The sequence below is a fragment of the Tachysurus vachellii genome, chromosome 6 (genome assembly GCF_030014155.1).
Source record: "Tachysurus vachellii isolate PV-2020 chromosome 6, HZAU_Pvac_v1, whole genome shotgun sequence".
Classification (NCBI taxonomy): Eukaryota; Metazoa; Chordata; class Actinopteri; order Siluriformes; family Bagridae; genus Tachysurus; species Tachysurus vachellii.
Genome location: NC_083465.1, coordinates 22,552,997 through 22,574,617, shown reverse-complemented (window position 1 = coordinate 22,574,617; position 21,621 = coordinate 22,552,997). Strand labels below are relative to the sequence as shown.

Genomic DNA, 21,621 nt, shown 5'->3' with positions numbered 1-21,621 from the left:
TTTACAGAGATTTCTGCCATTTAAATATAAAAAGAAAACTAAGGATATACATTACTGAGTTCATGATGGACGATTTTGTACAGAAAAGGTATGTTTTTGTATATGGATTTCTTGAACATTATCTGGCAAAGTATTTTCCACTGTCCATTATGTGTCTGTGGTATCGAAATTTATTTGCATATTAATTAGTTGTTGAATGAAGGACTGAGAATAATATAATGACATTTTAAGGACTGAATAAAGCTGGATAAGATCATTAAATTGTTAACATTTCAAGAGGTTTTATAAAATTATTAGGTAACTGTAACATTTCTGTATTTATTTGACCTTTTTTTATGTCCTCCATTGTATCATCCTTAGCAAATTAGTGGCACAGACCATAGAGACTGTGGGAAACTCTTCATTTTTCCTTCCTAATGATGGTAATGTGCCTTATTCATTTGTCAGTCTCTGCATGATTGTACTGGTTGTGGTGCTTCCACTCAACGTACATGTTTTACGACTGTTTGTAAAAAGTAATGGAGTAACATCAGAATTCTTTTTTCTTAACCTCTGTGTGTGTGACATCATCATTTCCGTGAATTCGTTAATTTGTGTATTCTATTATATTCTCTATAATGGTGAGTTAAACGGACCTTTGTATTATGTTACAATGTTTTTATCCTGCATGCATGGTATCGGCCGCTCCTTCTTCCAGTGTAATGTCTGTGTGGAGCGATATGTGGCAGTGATCCATCCTGTTATCTTCCTAAAATACAAACCACTAAGATACCGCATTGCACTTTCAGTTGTTGCCTGGATAATAGTTTTAGGAGTCAGTGCATTTTGTCCATTTATAAAAAAGAGAAATATTTTGTATTATATTGTACTACCGGGTTACTTACTTATATTTTCTGTTAAGATTCTCTGCTCCATAGCAGTGCTTAAGGCTTTGAAAAAACCTGGACCTGGTGAGAAATTAAGTGCAAGTGATGCAGAGTCCAACCGCATGAAAAAGAAGGCTTTTTGGGTGATTCTGATTTTTCTCATTTCCATGTTTTTTGCCTATTTTCCAACGCTATTGTTAATATTTGTGTATGATTATCTGTCAGTTATACAGAGATCGATGTGTACATTAGTATCCTCTTACTTTTTGGTGTTTTCTGGAATTGTTCCTCCATGTCTGTATCTTCACAAGATTGGAAAACTTCCTTTGATATCAGGCTTATGATTCTGTTCAAATTACATTGACTATTACATTTACAGCATTTGGCAGACTATCAGCAGCACTAAGCTCTATTTTTCATTTTTTTATTTTTTTTGTTTGTTTGTTTGTTTGTTTGTTTAAGCCATGCTTATAATCAGTTGCATAACTGTTTGTACAGTGTTGATTTTTACAGTGACAGGTCTTTTGAACTTTGAACAACAATTCCCAGAGAATACAAATACAAACACCTCTTGACACATCTGCCTTTATCTGTTAAATTTTAAATGAAATAAGGACAAAACAACACACCTGGATATGCAGCAGTCTGTTGTCCAATTACATCTGGGCCCTCAAAAATGAGGAAACCACATAAAAAGTACTGCAATACCTACACCTTTGTATATACAGACATGAGAAAAAGAAAGCCCTATTAGCGGTTGTGTGCTCTTCAGCACTAAAACCAAGTCTAAAACCAAGAAAATAATCTTGTGACAACAAAAATAAAACCAACAGATTTCAATATGCAGTCATTTATTACCAAATAAACCATCATTCAGGACCCAGGTGGGAAAAAATAAGAACTTTATATAATTTGTTAACATGTAGAACCACGAGCAAACAAAAACGTATTAGTCTCACATCATTTTGGACATTTTTTTTATTTCTGTTTATTTATGATGTTTATTATAAATGTATATTTATGGGTCTTGCTGTTAATATTTTACTTATAGGCAACTGAAAACTGCTGAAAGGTCTTTTGTATAAATCTGATTTTATACTAATAAATGGTGACTGACACATCAAAATTATGGCCTTTGTATTTTTACATTTTACTTGTGGTTATTTCTCTGAAAATAACAGATTAAGATCAAATAACAAAATAAGGATTATTTTATTATTATCAGACATGGAGTGTGTAGAATCCATTTGCATTGTTTCTTAAATACACACAGGCAAACAATCCAAAACAAAAGACAGAATCAGAACCAGTATGCATGGCAGATAACACAAAAACACAATCCATAAAGTCCTTATACAATGAGGCAAGGCTTGGTAATGCAGCAGTGTGGAAGTACAGCATACTTCATGTGGAAGTACGACTTAGTGATGAGAATTATGGAGATGTCTCCCGTTGGTAAGTGGGAGGGTAAGTCGCAGGTGGAGCACTTACAATAAGTAGCTAGTCTCATAGTTCTCTCATATGAGAGGTGGTTCCTTACATTAGATTATTTTAGTAACAATTAATTCAATATCAAAAATCAAATATACAACCGCTGACATACCTCATTAGTTTAGCTTACATAAAAACATTCGTCTCTAGGTTACGACCGTAACCCTAGTTCCCTGAGGAACGAGACGCTGCATCGAAACGCTATGGGAACGCCCCTGCGTGACCGCGCTCTGAACCACGTGTGTAATCTGACCAATAGGCATTGGGACGTGATGTCATCGGCGGGTGACGTCGCATAAGCAGGAAGCTACAAATGGCTGCGAGATGGACAAGATGCTAGCTCCTTTGAGAGAAGGTAAGCGCTGCAGGGATGCAGGGAGTGTGGCACGGAGACGCAGCGTCTCGTTCCTCAGGGAACTAGGGTTACGGTCGTAACCTAGAGACGTTCCCTTTCGGAACTCGAGCTGCGTCGAAACGCTATGGGAACGAGTGTCCAATCACGCCACACTGACCAGACCCTGCTTAGAGAGTGAGGGCCTCGGCACTTGCACGTAGGACAGAGGAGCCCGGGGTGGCTCTGAGGTCAAGGTCATAGAACCTGACGAAGGTCAGCGGGGTGGATCTCCCGGGTCGCAAACAGATCCACCTGGGCTCTGTAGAACCTCCGCCATATGAAGTCCACCACCTCGGGGTGGAGACGCCATTCCCCAGGCCTCGGCCCCTGCCTCGACAGGGCATCTGCTCTGACATTCAACCGTCCCGGGATATAAATGGCCCTCAAAGAGAGGAGTCTGTCCCGAGACCACAAGAGGACCGCTCATGCTAGCTTGTACAAAGGGCGAGATCGGAGACCCCCTTGGTGGTTGATGTAGGAGACCACCGCAGTATTGTCCATGCGGACCAATACATGGCGATCTTGCAGGTCTGGGAGGAAGTGTTTTAACCCCAAAAACACCGCCATCATCTCCAGGCAATTTACGTGCCACGAGAGACGTGGGCCGCTCCACAGACCCTGGGCGGAGTGGCCACTCATGACCGCACCCCACCTCGTGAGGGAAGTGTCCATCGTTAGCATCACACGACGACATGGAGCCACCAACATGGGGCCTTGGGACAGAAACGTTCGGTCTTTCCAAACATCCAAGGCTCGAAGGGCACGCCGCGAGACCTTGATGGAACGATATGGGTTTCCCCTGAGAGAAAACCCTCTGCCCCGGAGCCACCACTGGAGGTGCCTCATGTGCAGGAGGCCGAGCAGGATTACGCTGGATTACCACTGCCATGAGACCCAGCAGCCTCTGGAACTGCATCACAGTGAGTGGCTGGCCTTCCCGCCCTCTCCTGACAGAGGTGAGGATGACTTCGACCCGATCAGGTGACAACCGTGCCTGCATCCCAGCCGAGTCCCATATCACGCCCAAAAAGGTGGTTCTCTGCGCCTGAGAGAGCATGCTCTTGCTGGCGTTTAGTCAAAACCCAAGCACCTTCATGCAGGCAAGGACGACATCTCGATTACGAATCGCCCGGCGCTCCGACTGAGCCAGACTCAACCAATCGTCGAGGTAATTTAAAATGCGGATGCCCTGGAGCCGCAGCGGGGTCAGTGCTGCGTCGACGCATTTCGTGAAGGTGTGGGGCGAGAGTGCTAGGCCGAACGGGAGGACCTGATATTGGTAAGATTCCGAAAGCAAACCTCAGGAACCTCCTGTGTGCAGAGAGGATGGAAACGTGAAACACCTTGTGGCGGGGCTGGCAGACCGGCCTCCATGGCCCGAACGGCCGGAGCAATGTACTGTGGCCATTGACACCTCCTGAGAGGCGGTGGGTCTCCCCCAACGGCCTGGCACCCCGGTGGTGCATGGGAGGGATGGTCACCGTAACGTGAGGTGTGCCCCATCCCCCCAACCGTAGACCGGCAGGATCTACGCACCACTGCCCGTTTGTCGGAGGTGAGGGTGACCCCCAGGTCATCCTGCTCCTTCTTGGGCCTAGAGCGTCGCCTTGGGCCCTTAGGCCCCGCCCACGGAGATCGGGTGGCAACGCTCTGTTTCTGGGCTTCGCGGTGCCCGGAAGGACCAGGCTGGGGCTGAGCGCCGGCGAGAGAGCTCCTCTCGAAGAGCGCACACCGAGAGCGAAGCGTGCGCCTACAATGCGAGCAATCGACTCCCTCGAGAGCCGATTGTGCATGCTCCACTCCCAAGCAAACAACACACCGATCATGCAAATCCTTCCCGGTAATGAAACGGGGACACGGATAAACACATTTACGGAATCTCTGTCTGCTAGCCATCACTCGATCAGAAAAACACAGCGCTTACCTGAACGAGCAGAAGCTAGCGTCTTGTCCATCTTGCAGCCATTTGTAGCTTCCTGTTTACGCGACGTCACCCGCCGATGACATCACGTCCCAACGCCTATTGGTCAGATTACACACGTGCTTCAGAGCGCGGTCACGCAGGGGCGTTCCCATAGCGTTTCGACGCAGCTCGAGTTCCGAAAGGGAACTAAAGAAATGACCTGGCTTTTTTCCTATGAAGCCTAGAATTTGGAGTACTGTCTAGTTTACATAAATTAAACACCTTTGTGCTTTATTAAAGTAATGCACTGTATATTTTTCCACATGAAAACTATTTCTAGGTCCAAGTATTAATAAAAAAACAGACACATATTTAAACCTCTATTTTAAGGTTTCATAAAAACAGGTTTATTTATAAATAATTTTTTTTTCACACATGTTCACATTTAATAAAGATGTGAATTTTTACTCACATTACTTCACATTCACTATTCTCTTGCAGTAATTTTTACCCTTGCTTTGCATTGTTTTCTATTCAGATTTTTTATGTATTGATCTTCTTAGATAAATAGATGTATTGTGATGTTTGACAAATCAGTGACTGTATCATTTGCATTTGTGGTATGATAGTTCCTTTTATATTCTGTTTTGCATTTTTAGAGAATATGTCATATTTACCATATTTATAGTTTTGTTGAACTCACCACATTTAGACATGCTCTCCATCATCATTATATCACAGGGTATAAAACATTTCAGTCCACTGATACTGAGAGAAACCATATGTTAATTATGCTGTTACCGCCTTCCTTTCTTTTACAGAGATTTTCACCATTTAAATAAACAATATTAAGGATATAAATTACTGAGTTCATGATGGACGATTTTGTACTTGAGAAAAGGTAAATATTTTTGTATCTAGATTACTTGAATGAACATTATCTGGCAAAACATTTTTCACTGTCCATTATGGTAAAGATAGCAAACTGGAATATGCTGTCAAAGACTACATCAAATATAGCACTACATATTAAATAGATATTAAGATATTAAATTCTACATTATACCCTTAGGGAAAAATGGAAAGTGAAAAATGTGAACATTTTTTAACTTACTAGTTGGACAAAGATCATTTTAAATGTTAACATTTCAGGATGTTTTATAAAAGTGATAGGTAACTAACATTGCTGTCTTTATCTGACATTTTTCTATGTTCTTAATTTCAACCTTTTTAGCCATTTAGTGGCACAGACCATAGAGACTGGGATGAACTCTTCATTTTACTTTCCAAATGATGATAATGTACGTGACTCTGTGCTTTATTCACTTCTTGGTCTCTGCATGATTGTACTGGTTGTGGTGCTTCCACTCAACGTACATATTTTAAAACTGTTTGTAAAAGGTCCAAGTAATGGAGTAACATCAGAATTATTTTTTCTTAACCTCTGTGTATGTGAGATCATCATGTCCATCAATTCGTTTATTTGTTTATTCTATTATTTTCTCTATAAAGGTGAGCAAAACAGCCCTTTGTATTATGTTACAACTTTTTTATCCTGCATGCATGGCATCGGCCGCTCCTTCTTCCAGTGCAATGTCTGTGTGGAGCGATATGTGGCAGTGATCCATCCTGTTATCTTCCTAAAATACAAACCACTAAGATACCGCATTGCACTTTCAGTTATTGCCTGGATAATAGTTTTAGGAGTCAGTGTGCTTTGTTCATTTTTAAAAGAGAGAAATATTTTGTATTATATTATACTACCGGATTACTTACTTATATTTTCTGTTAAGATTCTCTGCTCCATAGCAGTGCTTAAAGCTTTGAAAAAACCTGGACCTGGTGAGAAATTAAGTGCAAGTGATGCAGAGTCCAACCGCATGAAAAAGAAGGCTTTTTGGGTGATTCTGATTTTTCTCATTTCCATGGTTTTTGCCTACTTTCCAACGCTATTGTTAATATTTGTGTATGATTATCTGTCAGTTATACAGAAATCACTGTGTACATTAGTATTCTCTTACTTTTTGGTGTTTTCTGGAATTGTTCCTCCATGTCTGTATCTTCACAAGATTGGGAAACTTCCTTTAATATCAGGCTTATGATTCTGTTCAAATTACAGTGACTATCAGCAGCACTAAGCTCTATTTTTTTCATTATATTATTTTTATAGGTTTATAAATATTGTACAATGATTTAAAAATGTGTAGAACTTTTAGTGTAAATGCAGAATTACTGTGATGGAGTTTAGATGTTTTATTTGGTTATATCACAATAATGTGTTGTTTTTTGTCTGTGTGTTTGTTTGTTTGTTTGTTTGTTTTAGCCATGCTTATAATCAGTTGCATAACTGTTTGTACAGTGTTCATTTTTACAGTGACAGGTTTTTTGAACTTTGAACAAAAAAATCCCAATTTATTCAATTCTAAGTGAAATAAGGACAAAACAACACACCTGGACATGCAGCAGTCTGTTGTCCAATTACATCTGGGCCCTCAAAAATGAGGAAACCATATAAAAAGTACTGTAATACCTACACCTTTGTATATACAGACATGAGAAAAAGAAAGCCCTATTAGCGATTGTGTAGTCTTTAGCAAACAAGTCTAAAAACAAGCAAATAACCTTAAGTGACAACAAAAATAAAAACAACAGATTTCAATATGCAGTCATTTTTACCAAATAAACCATCATTCAGGACCCTGGTGGGGAAAAAATAAGAACTTTATATAATTTGTTAACATATAGAACCACCAGCAAACAAAAACTTATTACTCACATCATTTTGGACATTTTTTTTTAATTTCTGTTTACTTTTGATGTTTATTTAAAATGTATATTTATGGGTCTTGCTGTTAATATTTTACTTATAGGCAGCTGAAAATTTCAGTCTTTTGTATAAATCTGATTTTATACTAATAAATGGTGAATGACACATCAAAATTATGGCTTTGGTATTTTTACATCTTACTTATGGTCATTTCTCTGAAAATAACAGAATGGGAATTGCCTTTTTTAAGGATTACATGCAAAAAGCATACTTTTTAATATCCTCCTTGATGAATCATTATCAATGATTCTTATTTCTTAACTCATAACGAATCACCAGCAAGTTTAGGCAATTTTTTTATACACTAAGAAAATGGGGAATTACACTGTATATCATGCAATATGGCCTGAAGTATCAGTTGTAAAGTATAATAACATGCAGTGACCAGTAGTGATTCATTATTAGTGGCAAAAGAAAGTGAAGCTTTAAAAAAAAAATTTTACTATTCCTCCTAGAGGGTACTAGTCCTCCTAGAGGGTACAGATTCATGCCAAATTTGGTCCCCATGATATCATGACTTATGTCCCATGATGACATAAAACTGGTACAGAGCTAACCCAGCCAGTGTCTCCATTCCTCCAGGGCCTCCTTACCCTATACTAATGCCTTGTTCCCCATATCATAGTTGGTCTCTGCTTGGGTTAACTATCTTGAATAGAAGGCTATGGGGTGGGGTTTACTTGGGTTGTCATGCCGCTGTGACAAAACAGAGGAATTCTGGGGTCCGGGTGTCACAGAATGGCGCTCGGATGAAACTTCTATTTAGTCACTGGAAGGCAGCTTGGGCAGCATCAAACCAGGTAATCCTCTTCGGATTCCCACATAAGAGTGTGGTCAGGGGCCTCGACCATAGTCTTGTAATCCAATATTAAACAAGAATAGAAGGTTTCAAAGGCGAGAAACCATTGTAGTTTCTACAGACTGGTATGAGTAGGCCTCTACAGACTGGTATGAGTAGGCCACTCCAGTTGCTCCAGATCCACCCCCTGGCGGCAGATGTGAAATTCACATTTTTTGGCTTGATGTAGTAACAGTCTAGATGTAGTCTAGATGGCACTGTGTGCAAGTGGTTCACATGAGAGTCTCTGATTTTGTAATAGATAGATATTGTCAATATGAACAATGACACATTGGTTTAATAGATCTCTGAAGACTCACAAAGGACTGAAATTCTGTGGGTGCATTAATCAGGCCATACGGCATAACAAGGTACTCATAGTGCCCCCTGGTGACAGAAATTCTGTCTTCCACTCATGCAGTTTAGTAAATAATAAATAAATAAATAAATAAATAAATAAATAAATAAATAAATAGTGAGCTCCACGCAGTTGTTCGAGAGAAGTGGGGATTAGAGGCAATGGGTAAGGGTATCTCAAAGTTATCATGTTTAGGCCCTGGTAGTCAATACATGGCTGCAGACCACTGTATTTTTCTCTATAAAGAAGAAGCCTGCTGCTGCAGGAGCGGTGGATGGACGAAGGAAGACCGAAGCCAGAGCTTCCTCTATATAGTCCTCCAAAGTTAGGGTCACTGGGTAAAAAACGCTGCAGAGAGGTGCTGGGTACGAAATCAGTGACTCAGTCCCAAGGCCTGTTAGAAGGCAGTTTGTTGGCCTGTTACTTGCTGAAGTACTCTCTCAGGTCATGCGATTCTCTAGGGATGTCAAAAATGTTCCTGGTTTCGGGGCTCTTAAAGGAGGTTGTGCGAGAATGGAGACAGAGCTTGGGGTAGTAAATGCAGAACCATGGAAATCTTCTAATTATGGGGTTCAAAATGTGAACATTTTTTAACTTAATAGTTGGAAAAAGATCATTTTAAATATTAACATTTCAGGATGTTTTATAAAAGTGATAGGTAACTGTAACATTGCTGTCTTTATCTGACATTTTTCTATGTTCTTAATTTCATCCTTTTTAGCAATTTAGTGGCACAAACCATAGAGACTGTGATGAACTCTTCATTTTACTTTCCAAATGATGATAATGATGACTCTGTGCTTTATTCAATTCTTGGTCTCTGCATGATTGTACTGGTTGTGATGCTTCCACTCAATGTACATGTTTTACAGCTGCTTGTAAAAGGTCCAAGTAATGGAGTAACATCAGAATTATTTTTTCTTAACCTCTGTGTATGTGAGATCATCATTTCCATCAATTCATTTATTTGTGTATTCAATATTATACTCTATAAAAATGAGCCATACAGCCCTTTGTATTATAGTACAATGTTTTTATCCTGCATGCACAGTATCATAGTATAATGGGGAATATGTCATGAAGAGTACTAGCTCTTTGACATGGAATAGGACACAAATGACCTGAACCAGCTACTCGTTAGTGGCCTGTAGCACTGCTAATTGCACCCAATAGGCTGCAAGAACCTTGCTACAGCTGGGACGCATCCACTGCATTCATATCAGGTGAGGTATTCTGTAATGACCCCTCAGATGCAGAGGGTGTAGAATCCATTCGCATAGTTTCTTAAATACACACAGGCAAACAATCCAAAACAAAAGGCAGAATCAGAACCAGAGAGCAAGCAAAGAATGAAAGAACAAATAACCAGTATGCATGGCAGATAAGACAATAAACACAACACCGATATACAGAATACAAAGTCCATATACAATGAGGCAAGGCTTGGTAATGCAGCAGACAGACAATACTTTATGTGGAAGTACAGCTTAGTGATCAGAATTATGGAGATGTCTCCCTCTGGTGAGTGGGAGGGTAAGGCGCAGGTGGAGCCCTTACAATACGTAGTTAGTCTTTCACAGTTCTCTCATATAAAAGATGGTTCCTTACATTAGATTTTTTTTAGTATCAATTAATTCAATATCAAAAATCAAATATACAACCTCTGACATACCTCATTAGTTTAGCTTACATAAAAACATTCTAAAGGAATGACCTGGCTTTTCTCCTATAAAGCCTAGAATTTGGGGTACTGTCTAGTTTACATGAATTAAAAACCTTTGTGTTTTATTAAAGTAATGCACTGTATAGTTTTCCACATGAAAACTATTTCTAGGTCCAAGTACTAATAAAAAAATCAGACCCACATATTTATATCTATTCTAATGTTTTAATAAAGCAGTTTTTTTTTTTTGTTTTTATACATGTTCACATTTAATAAAGATGTGAATTTTTACTCACATTATTTCACATTCACTATTCTCTTGCAGTAATTTTTACTCTTGCTTTGCATTGTTTTCTGTTCAGATTTTTTACATAAACAACTCAGTGACCGTATCTTTGCATTTGTGGTAGGATATTTCCTTTCATATTCTGTTTTGCATTTTTAGGAATATGTCATATTTTGGTACACATCAAGCTGCCATATTTACACAATGTTTTTGAAAAAATACAATATTTATGATGATATTTATAAATACATTTAAATATTTATTTAGATATGTATTTACATTATAAATAGATTAATATTTATCTGTGTTTGTGTGTGTGGGTGGGGGTCTTTCTGTTTTCCAGTTCTTACCTCATTTGACCATTCAAATGATGATAAATATTTGTTGAACTTTGTTGAACTCACCACATTTAGACATGCTCTCCATCATCATTATATCACAGGGTATAAAACATTTCAGTCCATTGATACTGAGAGAAACCATAGGTTAATTATGCTATTACCGCCTTTCTTTCTTTTACAGAGATTTTTGCCATTTAAATAAAAAGTATTAAGGATAGACATTACTGAGTTCATGATGGACAATTTTGTACTTGAGAAAAGGTAAATATTTTTTGGATCTAGATTACTTGAATGAGCATTATCTGGCAAAACATTTTTCACTGTCCATTATGGTAAAGATAGCAAACTGGAATATGCTGTCAAAGACTACATCAAATATAGCACTACATATTAAATAGATATTAAGATATTAAATTCTACATTATACCCTTAGGGAAAAATGGGAAGTGAAAAATGTGAAGGGATTAGAGTTCTAACATTCTAATAGTGGTTCCTTTTGAAACATTTATGAAAGAGAAAAACTAATTATAATTATTTAGAGTCCTAGGTTTACAATTTTATTTAAAACTGTGTCTGTTGTATTTGCATATGAATTAATTGTAGAATCAATAAAATAATTACATTTTAATGACTGAATACATATGAAAATGTGAACATTTTTTAACTTAATAGTTGGAAAAAGATCATTTTAAATATTAACATTTCAGGATGTTTTATAAAAGTGATAGGTAACTGTAACATTGCTGTCTTTATCTGACATTTTTCTATGTTCTTAATTTCATCCTTTTTAGCAATTTAGTGGCACAAACCATAGAGACTGTGATGAACTCTTCATTTTACTTTCCAAATGATGATAATGATGACTCTGTGCTTTATTCAATTCTTGGTCTCTGCATGATTGTACTGGTTGTGATGCTTCCACTCAATGTACATGTTTTACAGCTGCTTGTAAAAGGTCCAAGTAATGGAGTAACATCAGAATTATTTTTTCTTAACCTCTGTGTATGTGAGATCATCATTTCCATCAATTCATTTATTTGTGTATTCAATATTATACTCTATAAAAATGAGCCATACAGCCCTTTGTATTATAGTACAATGTTTTTATCCTGCATGCATAGTATCAGCCGCCCCTTTTTCCAGTTCTGTGTCTGTGTGGAGCGATATGTGGCAGTGATCCATCCTGTTATCTTCCTAAAATACAAACCACCAAGATACCGCATTGCACTTTCAGTTGTTGCCTGGCTAATGGTTTTAGGAGTCAGTGTGTTTTGTTCATTTTTACAAATAAGATATAAATTTTATTATATTCTGCTTCCAGAATACTTATTTGTAATTTCTGTTAAAATTCTCTGCTCCATAGCAGTGCTTAAGGCTTTGAGAAAACCTGCACCTGGTGAGAAATTAAGTGCAAATGATGCAGAGTCCAACCGCATGAAAAAGAAGGCTTTTTGGGTGATTCTGATTATTCTCATTTCCATGTTAATTACCTATTTTCCAATGATGATTTTAATATTTGTGTATGATTATCTGTCAAATATACAGAAATCAATGTGTACATTAGTATTCTCTTACTTTTTGGTGTTTTCTGGATTTGTTCATCCATGTCTGTATCTTCACAAGATTGGAAAACTTCCTTTTATATCGGGCTTATGTTCAAATTACAGTGAATAACACCAGCATTAAGCTCTATAATTTTATAATGTTATTTTATGGTTTTGATAAAAAAAATTGTACATAAATTTAATTGATTGTAATTTGATAACATTGATTACAAATGTTTGATTTTTGAAGTGTAAATGCAGAATTACTATGATATGTACAGTAAATAAACACTGGATATTTGTATTTACTATGGGTTTGTATGCTTTTTTCCAAGTTTTCCCTTTTTTAAATTTAAAGCTTGTATATATTTAGGTAAATAAATATTTGGACAGTATTATTTTCATTGGCATAATGATGGCTTTCTTTACTCGGAAGTTATTTGGGCTTCACATAAAAAGTTAATAGCAATCTACTCAAAATACACATATGTATTTAAGTAAAGGTATGACAGAACGACAATCTGGACATGCAACAGCTTAGCAGACAGTTGTCCAATAACTTTTGGTACCTTAAAAAAACACATATAAAAAGTGGGAACCAGGTGGGGGAAAATAAGTACTTAATAACTCAATATATTTCAGTAACATATAGAACCAGCAGCAACAATAACTTTGTTGTCTCACATCATTTTGAAGAAATTTTGATTTCTGTTTATTTATAATGTTTATTTAAAATGTATGCATTTTACTTTATATTTTATATCTTTTATACTTCTAACAAGCTGAAAACTTTAAGTCTTCTGTATAAATGTGATTTTATACTATAAATGTTGATTGACACGGCAAAATTAGGGCGATGGTACTTTTAATTTGTACTTATGTACTTGTCTCAAAAAATATCAGATGGGAATTTTTAAGAAATAAATGCAGGAGTGCAAAACTGCCTCGAGGTTTAAAAATATAAATGTGTAAGTAACGTCTGTATAAAATTCAAACAGAAAGAAAATTATTTAAGAAAATCTTGTGCCATGATATTTTTTAAATCAATTTCCAAAATATAATCAGTTCACCTGCTGAATGGATAATTCTCTATACATCCTATAATTATTCAATCCTTTGAGGTAATTCAAACCCCTTAATGATAATCGTTGACAAATGCGCAGTTGACTAAGTACTTTATGTATTGTTTTAAATATTTCATACACACTGGCTATAATTACAGTACCTAGGCATAGTTTACCCTGGGAATACTGGAACATGTGCCCACTAAGTTTGATATAAACGTTTTGTCTTATACTCAAGAGCTCACAGCTGAAACACATACCGATGTTTTCTAAAAATATAATTTCAACCATATTTATGTTGTTTTTTGAGCAGCATTTCCTTCGTTCTGCCATCATCATCCTTGGCCCCAGCATGTTTCTCAAGAAGTTTTGACCCAAACTTAAAATAACATTAGAAATCTTAGAAATGGTGTCAGCTGGCAACAGCAAGTGAATCTTAAAAAGCAAGCTTTGTAAATACATTTCTAGGTGATTCATCATGTGTAATACACAATGGAAATAGGGGATAATTCCACTGTATTTCACACGATATGACCTGAAATTTACATTAGTGATGAAGTATAATCACGTGCACATGCCAGTAGTGATTCACTGCCATAGTGCAACCACTGGCAACAGGAAGTGAAGCTTAAAAACCAAACATTTTACTATTCCTCCTAGAGGGTACAGATTCATACCATCAAGAGAGATATTCCTATGTGTAAAGGAATTGTATAATTCCAGTTTAATGCCATGCAATATGACTCAGTCATGCCCAAAATCTTACTTGCTCATGAAACAGGGATTGCTACATACAGGCAAAATCACTATTTGGAAATACAGAATATAAATATATAAACATACTTGCAGCTCTTTGTCAAAGTGTTTAAATTAAGTTTAGTTAAATTGACCTGGTTGTTGGTGTGCTTTAGCGACACCTCTTTTCTGTTTAGACAAATATTTAATGCAGATATTTTAATCTGAGCATCCAAGGTTATGGTATTTTTAAGCATTTATGATTCCATTGATATTCCCAAAGACACAAGGATAATTGGGAGTCCAGGAATCACACAGCATTAATGATTGCCCACCATATTTTATACTAGTCAGGGTTCAAGATCTATTGTAATCCTGACCAGGAATAAAAGGTTACCGAAGATGAATCCAAAATGAAACTTCAAATATAATAAAAGATTCGTGTTTGCCGTTTGTGTTTTCTCAACTGTTTTGGGCTTAGTTGTAGGTATGGCAGGTGATGTCTCCACCTCCATGAGGAGATCCAATATATCACTTCTCATAATTTGCATGCATATTACACTATTTTTCACTACTGTAAATGTAATGCACAAATTGCACCCATGTTCCAATACAGTAGATGGGGATGCCCGGGTTCTGTTTGTCGACTTCAGTTCGGCTTTTAATACAATCATTCCTGAAATTGTCAACTCCTAAAGCTAGTCTACTTTTGATGCAGTTCTACACTGAGGTCATTGAATCTGTCCTGTGTACATCCATCACTATATGGTTTGGAGCAGCAACAAAACAGGACAGGAATAGACTGCAACACACAGTTGTTGAAAAAACAATTGGTGCTCCCCTGCCCACTCCCCAAGACTTGTAACATACAAGAAGCAGAAACTGAGCAGGAAAAATCACTGCTGACCCTTCAAAAACGATGTAAATCATCAAATCATTGTTAATTTGTTTTCAGATTTGTTTATGTGTTTTCGGATTTGTTAATTTGTTTTCAGATTTGTTAATGTGTTTTCGGATTTGTTAATGTGTTTTCAGGATTTGTTAATGTGTTTTCGGATTTGTTAATTTGTTTTCAGATTTGTTAATTTGTTTTCGGATTTGTTAATGTGTTTTCGGATTTGTTAAATTTTTTTCAGATTTGTTAATGTGTTTTCGGATTTGTTAATTTGTTTTCGGATTTGTTAATTTGTTTTCGGTTTTGTTAAAGTTTTTTGCACTTCTCGGCCAACGTAGAGAACTATTTTACATGCAGGTTATTCTTAAAAAAAAATTGTCCAAAAAATTCAGACGTGCGCCCTCTGGTGGTACCTGATCGCATGTAAAGCTGTGTTGGCGGAGGGCAGCCGCAAGGGGGCGCACACGTTAACGTTTCAAATGCAGCTCCACATGAATGATCCTGACGTGGGATTGAAGGCTGGCCAGGTAACGGTGTTGCCGAAAAAGGAAATTTTATCTATCACAGGAGTTGTTTTTGGGCTTATTCGGGATAAAAACGTCGACATAATGCCTGGTAAGTCATAGTATATTTGAAAATAAAACCAGTCGTTCTGTTTTTACACGACTGTCGGATAAAAAACACGCTATGTATTTTTTAGCTGCTAGCTAAATATTAGCCAGGTTACAAATGTTCGTTAGTTCTGCAACGAACGCTCGGATTTCATCGCTTGTTTTGTGTGTTTAGGTCAGCAGATGATATCCGAGTTATCTTTCAAAACATTAGCTTTGTTTATTTAGTCGGCTAGAACAGAGCTGCGGTTTGGTGTTAAAAAGCGAGGCCTTGTTTCCGAACTTCGATGTTAGCGCAGCTTCGAGATCTCGCGAGATTTCAGTCAGACTGCATGCATCAAAATACCCTAACTTTGTTTTTCTATCTTTATGGTTGATCTGTCACGGAATTCCCCACAAACTCTACGCCACTCCGGCTCTATCTGAGTGTCTAAGCTCGAGTATAAAGCTCGATCGTTATCTTAAGGAAGTGATAAACAAGCACAAACGTGTTCATGCTAAACACGTGAGGAACGTGGACGTGTTAGCAAAAGGGTTAAAAAAGGAGCCTGTTTGTTTTACAAGGTGAAATGTCACAGCTGGGCTGATCTAAAGCTTTGAAAAGGGATTGAAAATAAAAGATCTTTGTTAGTCAGAACAGTTCACTGCATGTCAAGGATTTTCTCTTCTTTTCACTCATTCGTGTTCACTATGGACTTTTTCCCTGGTCCTTGTGAATCTCCTTGTGAAACACTGGACAGAAATGAGCGAATACAGGACGAATGGGATTACAGTCTATCTCACAGAACCATCGCATTGTCAGTTCACCGACCAGCATGTTCCTGGGAGAGACGCGTGAAGAACGTGAACTCAGGAACAAACTTGGGATTGAACCAGGGACTGAGGATGCAACTCTACCTTCTGCTCATTCATGTCACCCAGGGTTAAATATGTTTATTGGTGTTTTGTACGTTGTTTAATACATAGGCAGTTATCTAACCAGTGAGTTGTAATTTCATGTGGATGTGGTATCCTAGTGGTTAAGGTGTTGGACTACTGACTAGAAGGTCATGAGTTCAAATCCCAGCTCCACCAAGCTGCCACTGCAGGGCCCTTTAGTAAGGCCCTTAACCCTCATTTGCTCAGTTGTATAAACCATTACAAATTGTAAGTCAATCTGGGTAAGGGTGTCTGCTAAATGCTGTCAATCAGCCATGTCCAATCTTATCCACAAAGGGCCAGTGTGGGTGCAGGTTTTTATACCAACCAAGCAGAAGTCCCACCTGATTCCACCTGTTTAATTAGTTGTTCTTGTGCTTTTAGTAGACTCTGGTGTGGCTTCTGCTTGGTTGTAATGAAAACCTGCACCCACACCAGTCCTTTGTGGATAAGATTGGACATGGCTGCTGTAAATGTCTGCTAAATGCTGTAAAAATTTCATGAGTATACAGAATATTATTATTCTTACCCATGTTTTCAAGCTAAACGTGAGCCCATTAGTGCAGACGGTTTTCTGTTTTGGATTTTTTTTCTCTGAATTCTATTCAATAGTTTCTCATTCTAATTCTGACAGTAACAGAACCATTCATCCTTCAGAATTTGCTAATACTAGGTTATGCAAAATACAAGACTTTTTTTTTTTTGTGTATAAAGGAGGTACTCAAATTGAAATATTAATTTAACTTCCCTCAGAGCCTGCAGAAATTAACAGTCCTGAGGTTGCAAAGACGCCAGGTGGTAGCAGTGGCTCTGGGAAAGAAGACAGCATGCTGAACGGACACAAGGAAGGAGAAGCCAACCCCTTTGCAGAGTACATGTGGATGGAGAATGAAGAGGAGTACAACAGGCAGGTTAGTGAAACTTCAATGTAGATGAATGTTGTCGTTTTTTTGTGTGGGTTTTTTTTTTTTTGGGGGGTGAACGGAATTAAAGAGTTTGCAGAAAGATTTGCATGTTGCTGTACTACTATGCACATAAGTCATATTCAGCATTGCACATATAGATGTACATAGTGCATATTTCTAGTAGTCTTTATTTCTATTCCTGAGGCTTAGTTTTATATATTTCGTTTGTATGTGTGTGTTGCACGTCTTGGCATTCACTGTGGACAGCATAGAAAGAATTTCATTGTATGCTTTGAACATAATGAAGCGAATTAAATAAGACGTAAAAACCCCATAAAAATATAAGAAAGCATTCCTAGTTGTGTTTTACATCAGTAATTTTATTTATCTAAATTCACCCAGGTGGAGGAAGAGCTTTTGGAGCAGGAGTTTCTGGAGCGCTGTTTCCAAGAAATGTTAGAAGAGGAAGATCAAGATTGGTTCATTCCTGCACGGGACCTTCCTTCTGGTGTTGGACACATTCAGCAACAGTTCAGTGGGCTGTCTGTCAATGACTCGAATGCTGAAGACATTGCAGTAAGTTCTTTGAGTTAAAACACTTAAACTGATATAGCATTAGTGTGAGGGCAACATAATAATGGCTTCAATAATTTATTCAGTTTGTTTGAGAATATACCAAATCAGATTTTAATGAAGAAAATCTCAGTACTTTTTTTGTGAAGCACAATCAGGGTTCCCACGCATCCTGGAAATCCTGGAAAATGAATGACCAATGTTCCAGTCCTGGAAAACACATGGAAAATGAGAGAAAACATAAATTGTCCTGGAAAAAAATCATCTTGTCCTGGAAAATTTATTATTTTTAAATGTTCTTGATCATTTAAAGAACAGTTTACAACTGGTAAAACTTTTAAAAATTTTATAAATGTTGACATTTCATTCACATGACAAATTGTCTTTAAAAGTAATCCATCCACACAGTCCCCAAACCTGTTTTATGAGCGATATAAGAAGTCAAAATTAGATATTCTAATGACGCGATGCACAGCGAATCATACATTGAACAATTATTTGCATGCTCAAAGTGCGGCACAGACTAGTGTTGTAAACATAAGGCGAAGGCCAGTAACATATAATACTTTTTCTTATATAAACTTAAAAACACGTTTGCAAATGTGATATTGATTTTTGCACCAGTTCACTAAACAAGAAGTTAAGTGACTTCCTTTCTATTCTTCACTAACCATAGTAGTTCCAAACAAAGCCGGAGCAGAACGTTTTTAGCAACATACAATACAGTGGCGTTTCTTTGAATATGCGTTTATTAACGAATCGTTTGTGAAAGTGAGTCAATGACACATTTATAAATACAGAGAGAGAAAGCATGACTTCACCTTACTGTCAAAATCAAATGCCTATCGAAAATGTGTCACAGAGAAAAGTGAGGAGTTTGAAGCTTTAGAACAAAGTTTGGAAAACATGCAGGAGAGCTTGAAGCAACTACACTGAAAAGTTCAAAAGGATACTGTTCATTGGAGCATAATGCAGTCAATGTTTTGGACAGACAATTAAATGTTGTTTATTCATTCATTATAATAAAGAGAAGAGTTTAACTTCAGAAGCTCTGTGTGTGTGTCTGGTGTTTTTCTAATTTTATAGTTAAGTAATAGCCATAAAGTTGTTTTTAAGACTTCTGGAGAGAAGAACATATTACTTTATTCCGTGAATCTGTGATCCTTGTCTTTTTTCCTAAATTTGAAATGTCCTGGAAAAGTCCTGGAAAATGGTCTCTGAAAAAGAGTGGGAACCCTGACAATGTGCATTTTTGTCTATAGAGATTAATACACTAAAAATTGATATAGAAAAATGTTTCACATATTAAACAAAATGAACCAGGTCCTCCAGGTTTCACAGGATCTTAAAAATAATAAACAAACTTTAAAAATGATCCTAAATCATCTTATTGGGAACATTTTTTTAAGTTTATTTCTTATTTAGTCTGGTTTAATATGAGAAAGATACGGAGAGGTGCCATTTTAACTGGCAATAGAGGTCCAGCATTCCAACCAATAACGCATCAGTACACCCATGAAAATTAGGTTCTTTCTAAATCAGTAGCCGTTATTGGGGAGAACGTGCACACTGTAGGTGGTGTGTACATCTCCCTGTGTCTTCACCTCACCACATGATCTGCACACTGTAGATTAGACAGACTGATGTATATGTCCGCAACAAATTTAAACTTTGAATCCTCAAATATGGATTTCTCCACGTTTAGGCCTGACGGGGGCATTTAATCCTCCCACAATCACTTCTGCATTTCCGCATAACTCAACAAAGTATCTAGAATGATATTGATGATTGAAATGATTAATCATTTGACATGTGTTTGACGAGCTCTCATTATTGTTGTATCTTTGTTTTTGTGTTTCAGCGCAAAAGCAGTTTGAACCCAGAAGCGAAGGAGTTTGTGCCGGGAGTAAAATACTAGGGATCTACTGGGTTCCTTTATAGAGACTCTTTATGTGACTGCTGATGGTCAGTGGTCACCCCCTCCTCATGCCTCAATTAAAATTGGGGTGTGTGGGGGGGTTGGTGGGGTGAGGGTTTGATTCTCTTCTATAAGCTTTCTATTTTTATTTGTCTCCATGTGTACCCTGGGCGGGACAATAGGGTGGGCTGGGGAATCCAAGTAATGCTCCTATTGGACCGCTTCAGTTTGTGACTAGCTTTAAAAGAGGCAACTATGTTATTTCCACTATTGTGATAGTGACTACCAGATTGTCCCTGGACATTGTTAAAACCTTTAAATTCCTTTCTTTTCCTTTTCCTTTTGTTCCTGTCCTCTTTTTTTTTTAAGGGAGGAAATGTGTCAATAGAGTGGGAGGGGAAATGGGTGGGATGAAGAATGATTGACACAGCAAAAAGGATCATTGGCAGGTGGACCAGTTAAGAGTGTTTGGAGATGACGGCAGCTGACTTCCTGTAAGGGATTTTTTTTAATGTGTTTTATTTTTTTCTTCTTCGGTTGAAGTCCTTTCACTGTGCAACTTGCATTTACAAAAATGAAGAAAAAAAAGCGTAATGAAATAAAAGAGTGGGTTCCGGCTTTGTGTTTTGCCCAGGGTCTTAATGCATACTATTCTGCAATGACTCACTATATGGAGTATTTAAGATATTATTTTTTTTGTATGAGGTATTGCAACAATAATCAACAATCAGTGAAAATTGCTTAAACGCTGAGGATCATCATGGTGATGATGGACATCTCTAACAAAGTTTCTGTTCATGCTAAATTGTACTCAGCCTGTTTGTCTCAGGCTTCAGGATCATTCAGTGTGATGTGTTAAATATACAGTGGCTAAAAGTGATACGTTAGATCAACAAAAAGATCTTCCATATGCGGCAACATTATGTTCTGTAAAATAGTACTGGTCCGTTTTTAAAGTGCCAGCAACATTATATATTCTTCCAACTGCCACAGACATGCCTCCAGATACCCTTATGTTTCCTCTTTCCCCTCCCCTTCATCAAAACGCTCCCCACATCTCATACAAACATACCTGGCACCATCCAAAGCAAATGCTGAACTCCAATTTTCCACACTCCAATCTTTATGACAGATTTTTTTTTTTTATTTTACTGCTATACAACCTTTTAATCCAGCCTCTTGTAGCTGCTGCCTTGTAGTGATGAATGAATTTGGAGGCTCCTGACCACTGCACATCTCATCTACTTAAATTCTGCACCATACTGGTCTTGTCATGTTCCACAGTAATTCTCTCTTTTGTACAAGAGTCCAAATCCAGCACACAAGCAATATCCAAAGTCAACTAACCAGATTTAGGCATGTTGACAATACCCTTTATAGAGGACAGCACCAAAACAATGCAGAATAATATGGCATACATAATAATTGAAGCACCTGTAGCAATCATAGGTTGGAAATAATGAATGCAAGCTTTGAACAGCAGCAACGATA

The 21,621-nt window shown here is 37.5% G+C and overlaps 1 protein-coding gene across 1 annotated transcript; it reads left to right on the top strand.

Moving 5' to 3' along the window:
• The first annotated feature begins 15,660 nt into the window (after window positions 1–15,660).
• paip2b (poly(A) binding protein interacting protein 2B) lies at window positions 15,661–20,748 on the top strand. The gene is made up of 4 exons (XM_060872908.1): window positions 15,661–15,820; window positions 17,488–17,645; window positions 18,042–18,215; window positions 20,074–20,748. The coding sequence occupies exons 1-4, from the start codon at window positions 15,685–15,687 to the stop codon at window positions 20,128–20,130; spliced, it is 525 nt and encodes a 174-aa protein (XP_060728891.1). The 5' UTR covers window positions 15,661–15,684; the 3' UTR covers window positions 20,131–20,748.
• The last annotated feature ends 873 nt before the right edge of the window (window positions 20,749–21,621 follow it).

Coding starts and splice junctions, on each gene's coding strand:
- paip2b (XM_060872908.1), top strand. CDS start 15,685: ATGCAGCTCCACATGAATGATCCTGACGTGGGATTGAAGGCTGGCCAG. Junction 15,821..17,487: donor AAACGTCGACATAATGCCTG/GTAAGTCATAGT, acceptor AACTTCCCTCAG/AGCCTGCAGAAATTAACAGT. Junction 18,216..20,073: donor CGAATGCTGAAGACATTGCA/GTAAGTTCTTTG, acceptor TTTGTGTTTCAG/CGCAAAAGCAGTTTGAACCC.